The 24,186-nt window shown below is 39.1% G+C and overlaps 1 protein-coding gene across 1 annotated transcript in view; it reads right to left on the reverse strand.

The window, feature by feature from the left end:
* Positions 1-23,754, reverse strand: part of LOC126234789 (guanine nucleotide exchange protein smcr8b-like) — a 96,528-nt gene extending 72,774 nt beyond the window's left edge. The window contains exons 1-2 of the mRNA XM_049943538.1: positions 23,687-23,754; positions 17,171-17,326 (exon numbers count right to left, since the gene is read on the reverse strand). Of these exons, the coding sequence (XP_049799495.1) occupies positions 17,171-17,296 (126 nt within the window). The 5' untranslated portion in view covers positions 17,297-17,326; positions 23,687-23,754. The remainder of the gene's footprint in view (positions 1-17,170; positions 17,327-23,686) is intronic.
* Between the last annotated feature and the right edge of the window lie 432 nt (positions 23,755-24,186).

The raw sequence follows: 24,186 nt of genomic DNA on the forward strand, positions 1-24,186 counted from the left end.
CTTAACAAAATTTGAACTGACTAAATAATTACTCTAGGAATATATTACAATCCCCTGTGTATCGCTCACATAGGGATCATGAGGATAAGACTAGAATAATTACTGCATGCACAGAAACATTCAAACAATCATTCTTCCCGTGCTCCATATGTGATTGTAACAGGAAGAAACTCTAATAACTGGTACAGTGGGACGTACACTCTACTGTGCACTTCATGGTGGTTTGCAGTGTATAGATGTAGGTTAGATGTAGTAGCTTTGAGATCTGCTACAAACCAATTTTTCAAACTGAAGATAATAACAGCAACAATATGTTTTTATGCAATTTTTTATTTTACTCCTAAAAATGAGGAGGAAACTTAGAGATCTTATAGCTGAGTATGAAAAGAATTCACTGTGCTGAAACCAGTTTGCATTCTGGCTAGCAGTAAGCACTCTATCAATATGGCAGTTCTTGATGAAATCAAACCTCCTCAGAACTTATGAGGAAATTAAAAGTAGAATAAAAAATAATTAATGCTCTATTTACTTTTCCTCCAAATTCAAATATATCTTTTAAATCTATTGCTTAGCTGTGGATCTTTCCCCTTTCCTCCATAAATTCTTCAATATCTAATTCCATGCCTTCCCTCTACCGGATTTGTATAGAAATCCGAGGAAAGGAAGAAAGGCACATTCACCAACACAACAAGTTGCAACATAATAATAATAATAATAGTAATAATAATAATAATGAGCAATTCATTGCTCATGTCAGTTTATTATTATTATTATTATTATTATATTACTGAACTATGTTCACACAAATTAAAGAACAAAATTTCACAAATTAAAGAACAAAATTTTAGACAAAATAAAAAGTAAATTGATATCTTGAAATGTATAAAGCACATTAAACAATCAACAGAGCAGTGTTTTGCTATACAAAATTATGCTTACATTTAGACGCCAGTAAGGCCTGTTGGCCATGCATGAAGACTTAAGAATAAGAAAAACAGTGTTTTCTTATAACTTTCAAGTAAAGTTCAAAACATTAACAAGTTTTCACAGTAACCATGAGTTGAGTTTTGGGTATTGCTGTAATAGTTTTGAGTCAGCTGTCAGTCTTCATTGGTGAAGCACTGGGAGATTATCAAGTAAGGTATGCAGCTTTTCCGTTATATTAATTCTTAAATTCTTTGCGTGTTTTGTGAGCTCACATAGTTTAGTACATAAATTCATTGTGTATTTCTGTATTTGAGAGGTGTAGTATCACAGTTTTGTAACCGTAACAAAAACATTCTCACTGTCTGTAGTGCAGTGGTCATTTGTTTGTTTTGGTAGACCAGTAACCACGGAGCACAGTTCAGTCAGTTGCTAGCCTCCACTGGTGAAGCTCCAGGAGACCAGCAAGCCACACATTTAGCTTTTTCTGTTGGTTTCATACTTCAGTCCTTAAGTTAGCTGGAGGAATAGGATGTGCGCATGTTTTGTGTGGGCACAGGAGGAACTGCCCACAGTTCGCAAGCTGCTAAAGGCGGTTGTAGGCATGGTCAGCCATTTCCAGGCTGCTGCCTCTGGATTTAGCGGCAGTGGAGCACCTGGCACCTTATATGGGATGCCTCAGGTGTCACTCATTTCACCCAAAAGACCTGATGCCGAGGCACCTTGCACTATACCTGTCACATGGAATCAATGTTCACTGCATGCCGAATTGCAGGATGCTCAAGGCGGAAAGCCAGTGTGGATACTGGCCAGCTGGCCTTGCCCTTTCACCCTGTCAGATGATAGTTGGTCACTCCTTCAGCAGGTCCGAGCAGGCATACATGGGGAGGAGTTAACTAGTTATTGGGAGTTCCAACGTTAGGTGAATTATGGAGCTCCTTAGGGAAATAGTGCCCAGGGTTCAATGTGCACTCAGCACATCTGTTGGGGGCCCCAATCTGAGATGTGGAGGAGGTCCTGCCTGCAGCTACCAAGCAGGCAGGGTGCGGATGTCTGCAAGTTGTGGTTCATATCGGGACCAATGAAATCTGTCACTTAGGCTATTAGGCCACCCTCAATTCATACGGGCAGCTGGCAGAAGTGGTGAAGACTGCTGGCCTCATGTGAAGGGTGCAAGCAGAGCTTACAATTTGCAGCATTGTTCCTAGAACTCATCAGGGTCCTTTGGCTTGGATCCGAGTGGGTGGTCTGAACCAAAGGCTCCTTTGATTTTATGAAGGCCTTGGCTGCAGATTTCTAGACCTGTGTTATGGGGTCAAGAACTGTACTACTTTCATTGATAGACCAAGAGCACACGACACAAAGAAAGCAGCTAGTCGGGTAGCAAAGTACTTCAGGAGTGCACACATGAAGGTTTTTTAGGCTAGGCTGTAGTTTGAGGGCCTCTGACGAACACTCGCCAGCCAACTCACAGAGAGCGAAATCAGATTGTGCACACAAAGTAGAGACACTATGACTGTCAAAATTTTAATTATAAATTGCCAAAGTATTCATAATGAAGTTCCTGAACTTACTGCCCTCCAGGAAAAAGTTGTCACACTCAAATTACTCTTGGAACTGAAATATAAATAAAGTTTCTGAACTTACAGCTCTCCAGGGAAAGCAATCATTTTCAAATTCCTCTCATAACTGAGAGTTGGCTGAAATCCAAAGTGGAAAGCTCCGAAATATTTAGTGAGGCATGTAACATATATCAAAATGACATTAGATGTCATAGGAGAGCAAGTGTTCAGCGCTGTCAATAAAAATATCATATCTATTGTGAACAAAACTGAGTCTGACTGTGACATTAGCTGGACATGAGTAGTAAGCCAAGTCGATTGATTTCGCCATAACACTTGTAGAACCATTCAAGGAAAGGCTATGCCTAGTAGCATGGAAACACCCAGATTATGCAGTACTAGTTGGAGGCAACTTTAATCTATCAAGTAAAGATTGGAACATCTATGGATTCACTGCAGGTGGTATGAGCAGATACTCTTGGAAAGTACTTTTGAACATGTTTTCCAAAAAGTGCCTTGAACAACTAGTTCGACAACCTACATGCAAAGGAAATATTTTAGACCCAGTAGCTACAAATAGGCTTGACCTTATCAACAGTGTCGGTATAGACACACGGATTAGAGATCATGATATCATCATAGTGATGATGGTTACTAAAGTTAATAAGACGTTCAAGAAGGCTAGGAGAGTATTTATGCTGGAGAAAGCAGACAAGCAGTTGCTGGCATCCCACTTACACAGTGAATGGCCATAATTTAGTTGCAATATGATGGACGTAGACATGGTCCTCTGGACATGTATGTGCCAAGTAAGTGGGTCAAGGCTGGTAAGACCCTCCATAGTTCAATAATCAAATTCAGAAAATGATGAGGAAACAGAGATTGTTGCACTCTCGGTCAAAAAAAAAAAAAAATGCACAAATGTTGACAGGTAAAGTCATATATTCATGCGTCCATAAGATCAATGCACAAAGCGTACAAAAACTGCCACTGTCATACCTTAGCAAAAGATCTTGCCAAGAACCCAAGAAAATTCTGATCATATGTAAAATCACTAACCAGGTTGAAGGCTCCTGTCCATTTACTCCTTGACCAGTCAGGTTTGGCAATAGAAGACAGTGAAACGAAGGATGAAGTTTTAAATTTCAGAGTTTCAGAAATCATTCATGCAGGACGATCATACAAACATGGAGGACATATAAGTAACCTTCCCTGGCATAGAGGAGCAACTGAAGGAGTTGAAAATAAATATGTCGCCAGGTCCGGATGGAATCCCAGTTAGGTTTTGCAGAATTTACTCCGCAGCACTGGAACTTTACTTGACCTGCATTAATCATGAATCTCTCACCCAGCACAAAGTGCCAAGCAAATGGAAAAGAATGCAGGTGACTCCTGTAGATAAGAAAGTGAAAGAACAGACTCATAATTGCAGACCGATATCCTTAAGGTCGGTTTGCGGCAGAATTCTTGAACACTTTCTGAGTTTGAATATCACAAATCAGTGTAGATTAAGAAAGTGCCACTCGTGCGAAACTCAACTTGCCCTTTTCTCACTATATGCTACAAACCATGGATAGAAGCAACACTGTGCCCCCACTGCAGACAGCTGATGAAGGTCCAAGCATATGGAATAGGTTTCCAGATATGTGAGTGGCTCAAAGACTTTCTAAGTAATAGAACTCAGTGGAAAGTCCTCAATGGTGACTGTCCATCACAGGCACTTATTCTTAGAAATGATTTGGTAGAAAGGGTGAACAGCTATTTATGGCTGTTTGCTGATGATGCTGTGATGTATGGGAAGGTGTCGTCCTTGAATGACTGTAAGGGGACACAAGATGACTTAGGCAGAATTTCTAGTTGGTGTGGTGAACGGCAGCTATCTCTAAATGTAGAAAAATGTAAGTTAATGGGGATGAGTAGGAAAAACAATCCCACAGCATTCAAAAACAGCATCCATAATGCACTGCTTGATGCTGTCACATCAATTAAATATCGATGAATAATGTTGCAAAGCGATATGAAATAGAATGTTCACATCAGGTTGAGAGTCGGGAAGGCAACTGCTCGATTTTGTTTAATGGGGAGAATTTTGGGAAAGCGCAGCTCATTAATAAAGGAGATGGCACAGGAAATGCTAGTGCACCAAATTTTCAAGTCTGCTCAAGTGTTTGGGATACCCATCATATCAGATTAAAGGAAGACATTGAACAATTCAGAGCCATGCTGCTCGATTTCATACTGATAGGTTCGATCAGCACGCACATATTATGGAAATGCATCACGAACTCAAACAGGGGTCCCTGAAGGGAAGGCAATGCTCTTTTCATGAGGTACTATTGAGGAAATTTAGAGAACTGGCATTTGTGACCAACTGCAGATCAATTCTACTGTCACCAATGTACATTTTGCTTAAGGAACACGAAGATAAGATGAGAGAAATTAGGCCTCATATGTTGGCTAGTAGACAGTCATTTTTCCCTCACTCTATTTGCAAGTCAAACAGGGAAGGAAACGACTAGTAGTGGTACATGGTAGCCTCTGCGATGAACCACGTATAATTAACTTCATGTACTAAAATACTACCAATCTAAATTCCAGCCATACTCTGAATGAGCTACAACTATCTCTGATTTTTTTTTTGGTCAGTCAGTAAGAAGGCACATGTGGCAACAGGTATTACAACTCACAGATGTCAATCAAAATTGAAAATTGTTGAAGACATTGCAAGTGGCATTTTATTATTAATGTCAGAGGATAGGATCTTGAATCCAATTTGCCTCTACATTGGACATAACAACAGAGAAATTGTTGTTAGTTAAAGCATCTATCTGATGTTTTCCTTGGGGGGAAAATGAAAGATGCTACAAACCAATGAAGTGGAACAAAAAACTGGTTAAAAAATGCCATATTTGGAGCATAACTAATAGGGTAGTCAGTACCATTGGTATGTGGTTCTTAAAGAACAGATTAATGCTCAACTGCAAGAAAGTGCAGTGCACTGTAACATTCAACATCTTGTGCAGAGACAATGCTGCTATCTTTATTATAAAATAACATCCACTACGTTTGACATCAGAATGAAAAGGCTTGTTTACTTTGCTTTCACTCTACTATCTTCTGTTGTATCATATTTTGCAGCAACTCTGTGCATCGGATAAGAAAATTCCTTGCCTAGAAAAGGGCACTCAGGCAGTTCTGCAATGTCAGCTAGTGAACTACACAGGGTCTGTTGTGTAGGTGTCTCAGAATTCTATCTCTGTCATCACCATATGTATGCTTAGTCATAAGAGTCATTGTTGACAACATTCATTCAGCGTTGGACCTGGTGACCTAGTTGTAAAGCACATGCTTGGAGACAGAGGTTGCGGCTTGAATCCTGGTTGAAACAGTAAATTTTTCTGTCTGCCTTTAACTTGCCCTTCACCTCTCAATAATGTGAAGATTTGCCAGGAATGACATGTGGTTCAGATTCCATGTTAAACTGTAGGTCTGCTTCTGTTGGGAGGATTACTGGGGTTGGTTAGGGACACAAACGTCTTTGAGGAGGAGTTCAATGTCTTTCAACATGTACCAGGCCATTGATCTATACGAACTTATTCTTCTTTCTTTCTTTCTTTGTTATGACCAATTAAAGAGCACATTTGAACTTGTTACTTTGGACTGGTGGTTTTGTTTTATTCTTCTCTTACCAAAATCTCTTCATGAATTATCTGTGTTGTTTCCTGCATATGCCTGTCCATTGTTTCCCTGAGATCTTTATAGCATTCTCTGTGAATGTGTGATCAACAAGATGGTATCTTCTGTAGTGTTCATTTCTCGTAAGTCCTGTTTAGTTTATTCTAATCAAGAGATTTTTGCATTTTTTGAATTTCTTATATTGAGTACATACCTTTTTAGTTAACCTAGTGTTATCTGTTCCACAGATGTGACCACAAACTTCAAGCATCTCCTATGATTGCATCAGTGAACTTGTCTACAGGTGTGTACAGGGCAGCAGTTTTTCTTTTCACCCATGTGGCATTTACATTAATCTCACTGTAAATTTTGTTGAGAAATTTTCGCTCTCCCTTTCCAGTTTCATCAATTTTTGACTGATGTAGTTTCTGAGACCACAAAAATTATTATTATTATTATTATTATTATTATTATTATTATTCCCCAGTGAAGATACAACAGAAAAATAATTTGCACTTGAATAACTCTTCCTGTAAGTTTTGTAAAGAAAGGTATGGACTATTCAGCAGGTTTCATTTTCAATGGACTTCAAGCAGAAATGAGACAAACTTAGTAATAAACCACAAGTCTTCAAATCGAAGTTGGGAGGTTTCCTTGCTCGACGCACCTTCTATTCTGCACAGGAGTTCCTTGCAACACTCTCTCACAATTTCTTTCATGCTTTACTAATTCTTTAGTTTCTTTTGTTTATCAATTTTGCTATCAGTATTTTGTAAAGTGTGTACTGACATGATCCGCAGTTAAGCAGCTTTACTTCCATGGTCCCATGGAACCTGATAACAGAATAAATGGAACAGCCACATTCTGAGTACCACATCTAAATCTTTGGACAAACTTACTTTATTTCTTTCCTTTTACCTTGAACCTAGAGTGTTATCTATTCACATACTTCATTTCCTCTTCAGGCAGTAAATAAGATGTAGACTTTTGTCACAGAGTCTCACTTTATAAATGTCAACTGCTTTTTATTGAAGTGACAATTATACCAATTACAACCACTATTCAATAATGCACTAATATGAATTTAATCAATCTTGAAATACTGAAGAACTAGAAGAAAGCAAGAACCCAAAGCAGTACAAAATTGATGCTTCCTTCCCGCCCATTTCCAAGCAGTCTGGAGAGGAAGCCTAACAATTTGCATAATTTTATAAGAATGAAGGCAGTCATTGATACAAGTGTCTGTGACACAGTGGTAAGTTTGAAGGTAGCTTGGTATGGTGATCCTCACAAGATCTTGCTACAGAAATCAATGAATGAAATTTTATTATCACAGAAGACAGTGTAATCTGGAGTACAGCAGTTATCACCATCCAGCATTACTCATTGCAAGCCACCCGGAAGGCGATTCAATCTCATTGGCTGTCGACATTTGGTGGAGGCAGATGTCAACAACAATTCTAGACCGGGTAACTTCCTGGCAGGACCCGCATTATGTACTGTTGTCAAATAACTACTGCTCAAAATGCAAACAGATGTTCCACAGCAAGTGGCACCTGACACTAAAAACGCTGTCACGCCTTTTCTGATGAAAATGTAATAGACTGAGACAAAAGCTGTAAACAGGCAATCTGCTTATTAAAAATTTAATTACTGAGATTTACATTTAAAACGGAAGAAGGGAAAAGTATTAAGAAGGCAAAATATCATCATTCATTCTCATTTAGTGTTTTTTGCGGCCATGAATTTCCCAAATTATGTTGTGTTTCAACAAGAGCCTTTTTTTTCACTCATATTCAGAAAAAAATGTAACACCTTGATCAACTAGAGGCAGGACATTCATATTCACAGGACATGTACAGTAGTATGTTCTGCAAAAATGATTAGCATCTGAAACTTCTTGGCTGGTAGGTTCAAGGTCAACATTGACATAGCAGCATAACAACAACTGCTGGTAACGTGTGCCTGCCACTCTCGTTGTTGCTACAAACCAAGGGTAATGGAACTGTATGACTTGAGCAGACATGCAGGATGCCTTACAGATGTATGCATGAAACTAAGTCAAATTAGTGAGTTTGAAAGAGGGCACATTATTGGCATAAGAGAAGTGATGCATCGATCTGGGAAACTGCTGCTCGTGCAGGACGAAGTGTTTCGGCAGTGCAGAATAGCTCACAAAAGGCTGTAAAACACAATGAGATGGGTCAAGCTGCAAAACCTAGACTTCCCCCCCCCCCCCCCTCCCCGCAAAGATCAACACCTCATCGGAACGGCATTGCAGGAGATATCTGTGTCCTTTTGAGTTCTAGTGGAACCGTGTAACACATCGTACACTATCAGGAATGACAGTCCATCACTGTTCATTACAGCATGGGTTAAGTGCACATAGTCCACTTTTCCGCCACCTTTGATGAATGTACCTTCCACAAATTTGCAGAAACATGCTAGATGGCAATGGTGTATGGAATGACATCACTGGTGGAGGAATGGTATCAGAAAGGGTTTTCAGATGAATCCAGGTTCTTTTTGTGTGAAAATGATGGCTGCATTCTGGTTCACCACAGACATGGAGAGTGGCATCACAATGACTGCATTTGCACTAGACATATAGTGCCCACTCAAGGCCTTATGGTGTGACAGGCAGTTGGTGCATGTTCAGAACATTATTACCAGTGTGACCTATGTGAATGACATCCTGTGACCTGTAGCCATATCCTTTCTGCACAAAACCCCAGATGTCATTTTTCAGCAAGACAAAACATGACCATACAGCAAGACAAAAAGTGACCATATGTTGCTGTATGAACACATGCCTTTGTGGGTCTCAGGATGTCAGCCATTTGTCCTAGCCTGCCAGATCACCAGACTTGTCACCAATCAAAATGTGTGGGATATGATGAAACGACAGGTGCAGATGAACTTTGGAACCAGTTGAATGCAGCAAGTATGATTATATCACAGGACGCCATTCTTGCCTTATACGCGTCAATGCCGTCAAGCATGGAACAAGTTATCAGAGCCCATGGTGGACTCTGTGCCTACTAGGCCACAGGACACATGCTAAACCGAGGCGACTGAAATGCTAATCATTTCTGCAGAACAAATACTAATGGACATGTCCTGTGAATATGAACGTCCTATCTCAAGTCGTTCAAGGTGTTATGTTTCTTCTCAATATGGGTGTACTTTAGTTGTAACAATAGTATTTTCACTTGTAGCACCTGAAATCTAGCTACAGCATCTGCATAATCATCAACTTAAATTAGAGTCTCTAAAAGCTTTTAGCACATATACTGCAACTTGTAAGGAACTGAAAATGTAGCATCTATTTTTGGCAAAATTAGCATCTATTTTTGGCATATAAGCATCTGCTTTTTGGGTTATATACATCAGTAAGCAAAAATGGAACCCCTACACAATTAATTTGTCATCTGTCTGTCAGGACACCTTTCTCAGAGGTACAGGTATAGGTATTAAGTTGGAATTTATGCCAAATACTAATGTCTACAGTCTCTCGATGGCATAAAAAATTCAAGCTTCTAAGTCAATGCAATCAAAAGGTATGGTCACCCATGTCACACATTTTCATTCGCAAACTCACTCATCAAAATCTACCTATATACATTGCTCAGTTGGTAGAGCACTTGCCCACGAAAGGCAAAGGTCCCGAGTTCGAGTCTCGGTCCGGAACACAGTTTTAATCTGTCAGGAAGTTTCTTTACCTATATACATAATTACATTAGTACAGAACCCTCAGGGTGTGAATCCTACTCACATTTGAGTGGTTTTTGTTATTGTCCAGCACACAAATTTAAAAGTTTGTCATGATACATGCTTAAAGATGAAATTGCTAGCAAAAGAGAAAAAAAGGGAAATGAAAAAACAACTATTGGAGATAAAATAATAAAAAAGAGAATAAATAGTTTATATTCTCTATAGTAACAGCTTTCTGAATGGAATATTTTCTTTTGCAGAAACTTCAACAGTTTTCAACAAAACAGTCTCTGGATTTCTTTTCTTTGGCTTTATTTAAAATTTCAGCAAATGATTGTTTCTGTTGAGAAGTAAGAACATTTTTTCCCCGGTGAACAGAATGTCACAACGCTTCTCTGCTTTAAAGTGTTTCTTGACACTATTTTTCTTTTCCAATTCACTGATTTCACGTCTGTAGCATGTAAGCGCCAACAGCACAGCACAGCCCTTTTGTGGGCCATATGACCCATACATGTCAATGCTACAGACTACTGTTGATAAAACAGTGTGTCTCTGAGTTTAGTGATATTTTAAGTTATTTGTATAACCACTCTTTTATCAGCGCAACATTTCCTGAATGGTTGAAATATGCGGAAGTTAAGCCTTTGTATAAAAAAGGAGATAAAGATATATCATCAAAGTTCTGTCCAATTTCACTTTTGCCCATATTCTCAAAAACTTTAGAAAAGATAGTATACAATCACCTTCTTAACCATATGACCACAAAATATTATCCAAGTCACAATTCGGATTTCAATTGGATTCTGATACTGATAACGCTATCTGCACACACAGTGAGAATGTACTTAATTCATTTGTCATTAAATTACGGGCTACTGGTATGTTTTGTGATCTGTCAAAAGCATTTGACTGTCTAAATTACAATATCCTTTTAAGTGAATTAGGATATTATGGTATAACAGGAAATGCTGCAAAGCGGTTCAAATCTTATATCTCTGACAGAAAACAAAGAGTGTCAATAGGCAAGAGACATTTTTTAAGCTATAGACATCATTCAACCAGGAACTACAATATGTGGTGTCCCCCAAGGTTCCATCTTAAGGCCCTTCCTTTTTCCTATGTATATCAATGATTTTTGCGCCAGAAACATTACCAGATACCACATTGTTTTGTTTTCACATGATCTAAACATTGCAATAAATAGTAAATAGTAAATCAAATGAAGTTCTCGTGGACATTAATAAGTGGTTCCTAGCCAACTGTCTGTCACCAAACCTTGAAAAAAACATACCATATGCAATTCAGAACTTGTAAAAGGTTTCCTGCCACTATATGCCTATAATGTGATGGCAAGCAGATATAAAAAGTTGACAATGTTAAATTCTTGGGATTACAGCTTGATAATAAAGTTAACCGGGAGGAGCACACCACAAAACTGCTGAAGCATCTGAGCAAATCTCTATTTTGCTACATGAATGTTGTCACACAAAGGCAATATAAAACTAAAATAGCTAGTGCACTAGGCTTACTTTCATTCCATAATATCATATGGGATTATTTTCTGGGGTCATTTAAACATATAATACAAATTATTTGTGGTGTGAACTCAAGAATGTCCTGCAGAGAGTTGTTTGAGGAACTGGGGATACTAACTACTGTTTCCCAATATATTTATTCCTTAATGAAATTTGTCATTAAAAATATACCTCTTCCCCCGCCCCAAACAAACAGCTCAGTTCATGGAATCAGCACCAGAAATAAGAACAATTCTCACAAAGATTTAATGTCATTTACTTTGGTTCAGAAAGCTATCCACTATTCAGCAATTTTCAACATGCTACCAGCCATAAAAAGTTTAACTAATAATAAAGTTCAGTTTGAGAAGAGTCTAAAGGATTTATTGGTGGACAACTCCTACTCCAGTGGTGAATTTCTTAGCAGAACTGACTGATGCATATATGTTGTTATATCACACAATGTGAATATTGTGTACAACCTGTCCTTCCGTAAAAATTTTGTGTAGTAAGGTGATCATTGTAAATATGTGTGTGTTTTTTTTTTATGATTCCTGGCTACAATAGCCTAAGAATTATCATGTGCACTTAAGTGTATTGGACATTTAATAATTCAGTGACAAGTTTTTATATCCTTTTAAATGTAGGGCAATTTCATTTAGGATCTGTGGAAAGTACATCAGCATATCTGTTCTTATTTTGTTAATATTTATTGTGTGTTCTTGTTTTCTGACATGTTCCACATACCAGAGGATCTCCTCACTATGGATCAATTGGAATGAAAAGTACATCTAATCTAATGTAAAGATGGAACTGACAACATACTTAAATTGGAAGTAGAATTGAAAATAATCCTATTCACACTTTACAGGATGACACTGCATGCGGTCACTATACTGTGGACACTATAACATAACAGGCAGCAGCTACCGTAAACAAACAAAAACTTCACACACTCAATAGATGAGCAGTGGTGCAGGGGAACAAGCCTCGTCTCCCCCTCATAGGTCGGCCAGCCTATGCCCATATGCTGTATTTCTGCAAAAGCAGATCTGAGATGCAGTTTGTTGATCCCTTCTGGTGTTGTGAGAGTCATACTTGAACCCCTTGATGGATCAGGAATAGTCTTTTCATCCATTTTAAAACACGAAAAGAAAATAACTTGTTATACACAATGCAAAGCAAAGCACAGTGAATAAATATTTTGTTATGGCTACCACACAATTGTCTGCCAAGGCTGGCAACGTCAATGTGGTAATCCTGGGATGACCTCTACTGGTATCTTATGCACCCATAGTTCAAAACACTCCACACGTAAAACTGCCAATTAATAAGTCCACAATTTTTTATATACTGCCTTTAGGTAGCAAAAAATGTACACAATTCTTTGTTCTCAGTCCTACAGTTAATTTCTACTTTGCCATACTCAGTATGTATAGAGACCGTTCAACCACCCACCGTTTCACATGCGTCCTCAATGTAACTTATGAGTGCATTGATATGTCATTGTACAGGTGCATAGGTGTACTCTTTATATTGCGAACATGACCTTACACATATTCTATTTCAAAATTGGACAGCACTATATGCTGTCTAATATCAGTAACCAAAACCTGGTTACTTTTTCAATATTTATATGCAGACAATAAAGCTATTTCAAACTATCTCTGACAAAATATTTTATTTGTACACAATTTGCTATGAAACGGCATTTATTGCATAAAATTGCATCTTGAGGTGAATGTGCATCTGTGTTTGCATTTATCACAAATGCGGATTTTTCAGTCCCCTAGCAATTTATAAACTAAATAGGTAGACAGAAAGAACAAATACACTCAAACTCTTGGCATTTATAAGCCTTTATTCTGTAAAAAAGAAAGAAGAAATAACTTATAGGATAAAGAGTGTTTAAACAATTGAACATGAAAGTTTTCCATGATACCAGTAACAGGAAACAAATTGTGACAAACTGGGACTCAAATTTATGCTAAGAATAAGTATAAGAAAGGTAGTTCAAGGTGTAAAGAGACGAAATGAAAACATGAGAATCTGGCAGAGTGGTTACAAATCAGAATATACAGGAGACAAAGCCCATAATTATCAAGTATTGATAAACATAATTATTAATTTTTGTAATTTTCAAGCTGGTCTCTCTCCTTTGACCCAGATAAATAATGGAATCACTGTAGGTTACAAACAATAGTGTATATTTTTATTCTCTCAAAGAATTCACTTATGTAGATTTTTTCTACAAATAGTGTTGATACTTTATGACTGATGTATAGTTGTTACATTTTCTTCTTTTGGTTATTTGTGTTTTAATTAGTGTGGCTTTTTTAACCTTATTGGAGCATAATGTTTTATGTTATATCCTATTTTTATTCTCTCACTGCTGTCTGGGAAGTAGCCATCAAAGTATTTTTCTCTATATTCATTTTGTTATATTTCCAGTTTGCAATTATTTTTTTTAAATATCAACTTGTAAATGTTCAATATTCAGATTCCTTTTGTGAGGAGCAATACCAAAAATACAAATATAGAAAAAAAGAAATATGCGGTGAAAGAATAACAAAACCATCAAAGATTACAACTAAGATTAAGGATAAATTGTTTTGAGAAAAGGAACTCATGGTCATCAATATCTATTTTTAATTGTCTCTCTGTCAAGTTTGATGGTCTAATGGTACAGCACGTGACTGGAAACCCCTAGGTCACAGGATCTAATCCTGATTGGGAAGCAGAAATTTTTTATTTGCCTTTAATCTAGCACTCACCTCTCAATAATGTGAAAATGCACAAGAAACAATACTTAGTTTAGATTAGACATTAAACTGTAGGTTCCCTTTCAATGGCTGGATAACTGTGTTCTGACTAGGAACACAAGGAAGCAGCTCCTCGGGGTGACAAGGCAGGGAAAGCGTCTATGACTGCCTCTGCATTAATAATGACCTCCAAGTTGCCAAAGAGCCAAAGCTCAGAGGGCAGCTTCTTTATGATCACTAAGGGCATAATAACCAATGTACTCAAGGGTATCAGTCTAATGATGTTAAGCGATCCAGCTCCATCTTCACAAGAGTTTGACAGTGATGTATACCGTGAAATTGCTTGCACAACCTAACCCTGGTGCAAACAGATCTGAAACCTCGGAACACAAGGAATCCAATTTGCGATAAGACACTTGGTCTGACACCATATGTACTGCATCTGCAATAGAAAAACCAAAAGTAGCAAAGGCAACTAATTCAAACAAATTTTCAGTACTCGACTGTTAACCAATAAGTATTTAATGGAAGGGACAACTGACTTGTAAACTGTGTCAGCTGTGAATAGTCCAAGAATAGGGATCTGCTGTATGTTATGTAGGGTGTTTCACAATGTTCTGACAGCTTCAAATTTGAATAACACACAAACTAATTAAGGAACCAAGTTGACCTTTTACACAAGGTACAACTTTTAATCAACTTTACTTATGAAATACTACATCGGACAAATGATTATCATTCACGGATATGCAATACTAGAGGCATTTTACCCAGTTTTTGGAAACATGTTTCACAGCTGCTGAAGGAATTCTGGAAATTTCATCGCAATTTCAATCTTTTAAGTGTTGAAGGCTTCTCAGCCAACTGTTTGGGCATATTTTTGTAAAAAACAATGAGGGCTTGCTGTCAAAAATTCTATGCCCATATTCAGTGTTCTCGGGAGTTAAGGTAGTTTTCCGAGGGCCGGTTGACATCTGATTCGATGCACTGGCAGTTGCTTGGAAGTTTCCTACCCAATTCAGTAGGCCTATTGCTCCACAAGCAGGAATTGGATATCACGGCTGAATCTTGAAATGCTTATGAAAGGCACATTGTAAGTGCCTGACAGATTCACCATAGTGAAAATAGTGCTCCACTGTGAAACAGTACAACATGCTTACCGATCTGTGTATGGGATGAAAGTAATAGACAGGGCCATGATTGCTGTATCTTCTTTTTTAGTGCACGTTATTCAAATCTGGTATCATCAAAACATTGTGAAACACCCTGTAGCTCATCAACCAATGCCACAGCTTGGTGTACATATGTGAGTTGAATGGGGCACGGTAGCCCCTGTGTCAAGTTGTAGGATTAGTGGCTTAGCCATCAACTACACTTCAATGAAAAGTTTGTTTTGGCCTCCAGACAATGGCAAACACAATAACAAAACAGTATAATTCCTGCCATGACTCCTGGTGGGGGGTAGAGATCAACATACTGCTGCTATATGACAATTTTTTAACTTTATGGCAAAAGACCCACTGCTTGGCGCAGGACATCTGCTTGCACTCTACTAAATAAAAGAGGCATGAAGGAATTGGCATTCACTGTTCCTGCTGCCTGAAATGTGTTTGTCCTTGTCAGCCCGGTTGGCTTGTTTGTACTGCAGCTATCTCCTCTTCACCCAACTCGCTAGGCTCCATGTGCGGGTGCTGCATGTTATCAACAATGGCGACATTACTCCAAGCCTCCAAAAGCCAGCTAGTGGCTCAGGAAACCCCGAACAACTGTGCAATATTCAAAACCTCTTCTAACATGGGGTTCTCAAACTGGAGGGCACGTTGACACACCTCTTGTCTGGGGCCAAATGAATGATTGGATCTCTGATCATGGTTCTCACATAAGACATCTGTGACTCAGTCATGTGAACCAACACTTACAACTGAGACCACAGAGCTCGGCTGCCCAACTAGATTTGACTGCTGTACCTGTTTGCGACACTGGTAGAATTCAACACATGCAGTGACCACATGTGTACACTTGACATGACAGGACAGAAAACTACATATATCGGTGAAAGAAGGTGACGCTGGTTCTTGCAGAGGAGCTAATTGGCATAATAAGCAAGGAGGAGGTATCCGTGATTCGAAATAGAGCCTTATAGACCTACACGTTGACCACGCAGAATGCTATAAAATGTTTGTGAAGCTGCTTCTCGTTGCATCCCAGTCTTCCACAGATTCATCATGGGGGAAAAGTGGCGGGTGAACAACCAGTGCCTGAGCCTGGGTCAACGTAACCAACAACCAACCCAACATGCCATATGTGCCTGCTGTTGCTGCAGAAGTGACTGACGTAAAGCCTCCACGGACGAGCCAACCACAGAATCCAAAACACATGAAAATTCAACCCTAGACGTTGCCACTTGTGTTCTAACTAGGAACACGAGGAAACACACATCTGTAACGAAGATAAAAATTACTGGGTCATGGAGTGACATCAACAAGAGTACAATGAAAGTAGTTTATATGTCTTGAACACATTTCACAACTGAGGGCCCTCATATGGATGATATCCATGTCAAACGTCACTGGTGCAGTATCGCACAATGTGGTCCGGCTGACAGGGGTTGGTGATCGTGCTGACTCTGGCGGACACTTCAGTTAGTTGCAGACACACCATTTGGATGTTAGTACACATTACAAATGAAGTAGGACCTGACTTACATCCACTGTGGGCAATAGCTGTAGTACCTGGTGCATTACTAAAAAGGGTGGCACCATGATCTTAAAATTCTTAAAATTGTCATAACCACAAGATACTCATACACCCCTGACATCATGCTACTCATATTTACAATCCTATCTTGATCACAAAATGAGTACCTAAACAGTATTTTATGTTTTGGCAGTCAAATGGAAGATACTTAATTACGAACATAAAATAAAACACATAATGTATAAAAAAAACACACACACACACAACCTAAAAACGTTGTACAATAAGCTCTATTGCTATCTGGCATTATTATGATACCTACATCTGGATTAAACATGTGTTGTTCCTTATTCTCCTCACATATCATTTCATGAGATATGTGCATTTTACTGTTTTCAAAATATGCCTTGTACCCAAAGGCAACAGGATCAGCATGTATTTCTGCCATTTAGTACCAGGTACTTGAATGAAGGCCTTCCTATGAACAGAAAGTAACAGAATTGTATACAGAGTTAGAATAGCTACTGAAAAAATCACTAGTTTAAACAAACATTAACATACATAAAAATAAAAGTTGTTATTTGTAACTCTATTGTTGTTGTCATCATCATTATTATTATTTTTATTTCTAACATCTAATAAGATGAATATATACAAATAAAAAGCTTAACACTTTTGTGCTGCCTTAATTCCTAATATCTGTTTCCACCTGCTTCAGTTATTTTCATTACTACTCACTCTATCAAAAGAATAAGAAAGCTGAAATGAGGTCCGTAAGGTAACTGAATTGCTGTATTAGCCTGACATTCTTACGAATATACAAGGCTACTATTCATTCGTTTTCATAGTTCTAATTTTTTTGCAAGTGTTACATGAACAAATATGACTGAAGAATGAATGGAACCATAAACTCACCGAATTTGCACTGTACCCATCAGTTCATGTTCTGAGTGCAGTGCCTTGACTAATGGCAACAAAGCAAGAAAACAGTTTTTGTACATTGGATGGAATATGTGAGATCTTTATCTGTTATACAACAGCGCTGCATGCATTCAGAAGGAATTATGGAAAAGAATCATCATATAAATAGCAGGTTCTGGCACATGAAAGACATTCACTGAAGGTTATTGTCTTCCATGAAATGTCACACACAAAGCTGTATGGGCCATTTTTCTTCAGCAAGAAGACTGACAGTTGTTATTTCCACTGACTGCCAGAATTTCACCTTCAAACAAGCCCCATCACTGGAACACTGAAGTTCGTCGCTACTTAAACAATGAATTTCTGCATTGCTGGACTGGGTATACTGGTGAAGATGATGAGGTTCTGTTCCCTTTGCCTCCCAGGTCCCCAAACCTAACACCTTGTGCCTTTTTCCTTTGGGGTTCATTAGGAATAGTGTTTATGTTCCCCCACTGAACAGAACACTGAAACAGCTCAGATAATGCATCAACACTACTGTGATGAGCATTGACAGGATGTTACTGCATAACGTAAGAAACGAACATGACTACCACATGGACATGTGTCATATGGCCAAAGGAGCATTCATAAAACATTTTTAGGGTTCAAAATCCAAACTTTGTGAGTTCATTGTTCTATTCATGCATTAAGCATATTCATTCATGCAGTACTTTGGAAAATTTAGAGCTCTGAAATGAATGAATCATTTATAGTACCCCCTTATTGTCGCTAAACAGATGAGGTCTAGATTACAAAACCTAACAGTATATCCTTCTATGGGGTGATCATTTTTGAAGGAACATATAAGACACGCTGGAGGTAGATTTAAATATGAAACTGTAATTACTGTATACCATATCCAATCCTGGAAGTCCCGGTGAAAAATTAAAAAAAGAAATACATCCTTATCAACATGTAGATGCAATTTTCAAAAATTTAGACATTTCTCTGAAAACACTTAGATTGGTTGGATTCTTACTCACTGCTGCACACTGAAGACAAATGGGCAAGTAACTAATTTGAACAATGTATGGCACATGAAGGTGATGACAAGGAATATACAGTGTATCGAATACTCAGCCATGATGCTGGAAATGACAGGAATCTGTAGAATTATTTTGTTTTGTATGATTGTAAACTGAATTTGGGTGAGAGATAGTGACTAGAGAGCTTGTATTTGCAACTTCTTTTTATGACATTGATTTATGTTTATTTAACGAATTTAAGTAGGAAAGAAATTTCTTTGTAAAGGAACATCCATTGTGGTCCCCAAGATGATCCACAACCAAGGAAAAAATGTTGTGGATTCAAATACCAGATGAAGCGGATGCCTTGCATACCTATAATCACATATGTACTCTTGGGGCTGGATCAGCAGTTATCTATCTCATTTTCTGACAGAAAGGTCTGAAATTGTGGATGCCACAAACTGATGAACTGAGTGCCTGGAGAAGTCCAATTTTCATTGCAGGTCACACCCTGACTCTCCCAGAAATTCTTCAACTGGTCTCCCATACCACTGTGCTTTTATAATGAGAAGGAATAAGAAGCTGAAGTAGGCAACTGCCTAACCTTTTTGGAGTAGAAGAAGAAAAAAATCTGCACGAAGGAGTAATGGCTGGCAGATCTGTGAGATCAGATCTGCAAGACCCTATTTGTCTACTGCTTCATTAGGCACCAGATATGAAAAACATGTTGTAACCCAATGACACACACACACACACACACACACACACACACACATACACACACACACACACACACACACAGAAATAGTGGTTCTTGTATGCTGCTGCTGCTGCTACTGCTGAGGAGGAGGAGGAGGAGTTGTTGTTGACAAATATTGTCCTTATTGTAGAGGAAATGGCCTTTTAGCACATAACTGCCAGAAACTTTGTGCAAGGAGTTTTAATTATTCCATATGGGATCTGAACCATTTCTGTTCCACTGTAGTACAGGAGGCCTTTTAGTGATAAGATTTTATCTTTCCTTCGCAAGCCATCTTTCCACCAAGGTGATGAGCTTGTAGTTGAGATGCATTAATTCGAGAGAGTTGCTGGCTCCCTAAGGCAGATCAGCTCAATATACCACAGTCCAATGGTTCATGCCTAAACTTCCAGGTTTGATATATCTTTTCACCTGATTTGCCCTCGGGTACAATGATAAGGCTGCAAAACCCACTCCTTGCCTTGCAGCTGTGATGGTGCATTGTTAGCATTACTTTCTATAGCCACTCATTGTTCCACTTTGAGCATACTTGCTGATTCATTCAGTGACAAAGATTTTCAACTGCATGAACATGTACAGGTCTGCAATGCAGTTGTCATTTCTTTTGAATGGCCAGCTACACAGCTCAGTAAGGCAACTGCCTCCATTTGACACACACCAGGAAAGTGGCAAGTTAAATATTAACTTTCTCTCTGTGCTGTTATGGTTAATTATTAAGCTACTAGTACTAGGGTGGACAGGATGTGTCCACAGCATGCAGATAAAGGAGAAGTGGGCCACAGTTAGTGAACAGCTGAACATGCTTTTGGCTGGTTACACATCTTCAGGCTGCTACCCAGGTGTTGCTTGTTTCTCTCACGGATTCCAGGTGTTGCTTGTTTCTCTCACGGACTCTGCTACCAAAGTATCTTACAGCGTACCCATGAAGGGGGTCCGCCGATACTGCACTATGTTCATGTTGCTCAAGGTGCAGATTCAATGTGGAGGTTAGCCATCCGGCCCCACCCATTCACCCTGTGAGTGGACATGTGGCCACTCCTTCAGCAGGGTCGGAACAGGCACACGAGGATTGGGGTTTGCTAGTCATTGGAAGCTCCAATATTTGGCACTTACAGAGCCCCTTAGGGACATAGCATCCATAGCAAGATGCTATGTGGTAATCCCGTACGCGTGCTGTAGTCGCTCTAGCAGCACACGCGTATGGGTAGGACCCACCAAACCACCCCCTATAACCGCCCACCGTGCCATTGCACAACACATCATGCTGTTGCTAAATAGTCATGATGGCACTCAGTATAGTAATTTTTTATCAATTTGTTGCATCCTTGAGCCCCTGGTTCTCGATGTACATCTAGCGGTTGATGACGTCAACAGTCAGAGATTAAGGCAGCAAAGTTAAAGTTCTTATACATTGCAAGCGGTATGGGACTTAGTCTCTGAAAAATTAATTTGTTAATAAGTTCGTTATTTGTCAGTATAGCTGGCTGATACTCAGACAGCTGATTATTAGTAACTGTAGATTATTACTAACATTACACAATGAGATGAAAAGAAATGACACTTTTATTCAAAAACAATAATAACACTGAAGTCACCACAACTTATGATACAATATTGCAGTGCCTGTGTTATTCTGACTACAAAGCAAAGTACTTTTTGACAAGAATGCATGTCCAAAAGAACAGGCACTGTGGTGACTACAGACATTGTGAAATAGTTTAAATGAATCGCAATTGCGAATATGGACTGCCATTGCCTGCAGAATGGAATAACGACAACGAAAATTTGTGCAGGACTGGGCCTCGAACCCCGATTTCCCGCCTATCATGAGCAGTCACCTTATTTGGCTATCCATGCATGGCTCACAGCCAGACTCAAACTTCCATATGTTGTCAACAACGCGTCTACAACCTGTACTCAATACATCCAAAATGTATATTCCCGTACAGGTCAAACGTTGTATTTGAAAGTCACTTGCCCGGTATCAGCAGATAAATACGATATTGCAGTACCTATGTTACTCTGATTACAATGCAAAGTTGCTTAGGACATGCATGCATGCATGCATGGTACTTAAAAGGATGTGTTATCACCACGGACAGCAATTCATGCTCTACAACATGCTGAACAGAAGGGTGGTAAGGAGTTCTTGGAAGGGTGTTCCATTCCTCCACCAGCACAGTTCAGTTGACAACTGCTTGATGGTCAATGGCACATTTGGACACACTGCAATACTTCTCCCCGATGCATCTCTCATGTGCTCTATGGGATTTAAGTTGATGGAACAGGCAGGTCAGTACATTCGCTGAATATCCTCATCTTCCAAGAGCTCCTCATGTGCACCGGTTCATATGGTCACACATTGTCATTCATGAAAATAAAGTCAGAGCTGAATGCACTCTTGAAAAGGTGCACATAGTGAAGGAATGTTTAGAGATTTGGAGGTCAGTAACCATGCAACAATATGCCTTACCACACCCTTACACCTAGACCATCAAAACTATCATGTTCAGCAACATTCTTGGATGCATTACGTGTTCCCACCTCTCATCATATGGAGGTGCATCTGCAATCACTACTCAGATTGAATCTGTTCTCACTCAAGAAGATCACGCAACTCCAGTTCCTATGCTCTTGGTATGACTGCAAATAGTGTGATCAATGTGCAGGTGTTTAATGGAACACGACATACTGGCCATTGGGCATACAGACCACTCCCATGCTGTCACTGTTCCCCAGTGGAGAAAACCATTCCACAGCCCACACAAGAATATGAAAAACATAGTCTGCTAAATGGTTCAAATGGCTCTAAGCACTATGGGACTTAACATCTGAGGGCAACAGTCACCTACACATAGAACTACTTAAACCTAACTAACCTAAGGACACCACACACATCCATGCCCGAGGCAGGATTCAAACCTGCGACCATAGCAGTCACGTGGTTCCGGCCTGAAGTGCCTCATAGTCTGCTATGATTACAGTATTAACGAGTCATAACTGGAACTGATCAATGCAGAAGAGCTTCTGTGAAGTTTGGAAGGTAGGAGATGAGGTACTGGCAGAATTGAAGTTGTGAGGGTGGATCGTGAGTCGTGATTGGGTGGCTCATGTGGTAGAGCACTTGCCTGCCAAAGACAAAGGTCCCGAGTTCGAGTCTCGGTTCGGCACACAGTTTTAATCTGCCAGGATGTTTCATATCAGTGCACACTTCGCTGCGTACTGAAAATCTCATCTTGGAAACGTCCCCCCGCCTGTGGCTATGCCATGTCTCCACATTTCCTTTCTGCCAGGAGTGCTAGTTCTGCAAGGTTTGCAGAAGGGCTTCTGTGAAGTTCAGAAGGTAGGAGATGAGATACTTGCAGAACTGAAGCTGTGAGGATGGGTCGAGAGTCATGCTTGGGTAGCTCAGTTGGTAGAGCACTTGCCCACGAAAGGCAAAGGTCCCAAGTTCGAGTCTTGGTCTGACACACAGTTTGAATCTGCCAGGAAGTTTCATATCAGCGCACACTCCACTACAGAGTGAAAATCTTATTCTGGAATTCCCCAACCTGTTCATGTGACATACTTTCTTTTTGAGCAGATCATTTTGTACGAAATTCATTGCGAAAAAAAAATAGCAAACCCACAAGTTTCACTGGTTCAGCATCATCAGCTGGGGCAAACACATGTAAAAAATATAATTATAGTGTTTTAGCGTTAACTCTGAATGAATTTTACAAGCAACGTTTCAATTACACTGATCATAGCTTCGAATAATAGTTTTTACAGAAGGTGCTCGACTAATTTTGACTCTTAACGACAAAAGGAGTTAAACTCTTAGTTGCATGTAACACATGTGGGAAAGTAAGAGTATGTACATTGTTATATTTCAATGAGCGTTTATCCAATTTGCACAGCACACGGAGGTGATCACACAAATGTAAGTATTGCGTATCGCACTCCTTCTAAAATTTCAAGAAGAGCGTAAACGTTCATCTATCCACCTTAAGGCGACTACAGTTACTGTGTCACTAAATGAAATAAAACGTACTCAAATTATTATTTACCCGTCCACAGATGAATATAAACTTCCTGCAACGCCTAATAACAAGAAGTGCAAACAATATTATATAACTTGCACCTATGAGTAACTATTTCTACTTACATGTGTATTCCAGTTACATAAACGTCAAATCACAATATTTACATATAGTACGGTCTGTTTTGTTTCACTCTGGCCTGCGATGTTACTGTGTACAAAGTTATTAGAACAACCAATGTTTTTATAGTGGCCTTTGACCTGAAGCCTATACGGCCATCTATCTGGAGTTTACGGAAGAAAGTTACGTTTATCAAGGAATTTCATTGTTAGTTTTAAAACTACAATGTTACTTTGATGAAAGAGAGTTGCTAATGGTTGATGACATCGAATAAGTTGTTGCATGAAATCGATTTGCATCCAAAAAAGTGATTGAATCCCATTGTTATTCCACCACGTTCACAATAATTGGTTACTTACAGCCCAAGAATTTGGCTATGGTTTGCTGGAACGTGTATTCGGTGAAGATGGTTAAGGAATAATCCAGGATTAAACATGATGTTAATTACGGAACTAATAATTTTTTTATTCGCCTTAACTGTGTGGAACTTGTGCTCTGAGGGGAT

This window comes from Schistocerca nitens, chromosome 2 (genome assembly GCF_023898315.1).
Source record: "Schistocerca nitens isolate TAMUIC-IGC-003100 chromosome 2, iqSchNite1.1, whole genome shotgun sequence".
Lineage (NCBI taxonomy): Eukaryota > Metazoa > Arthropoda > Insecta > Orthoptera > Acrididae > Schistocerca > Schistocerca nitens.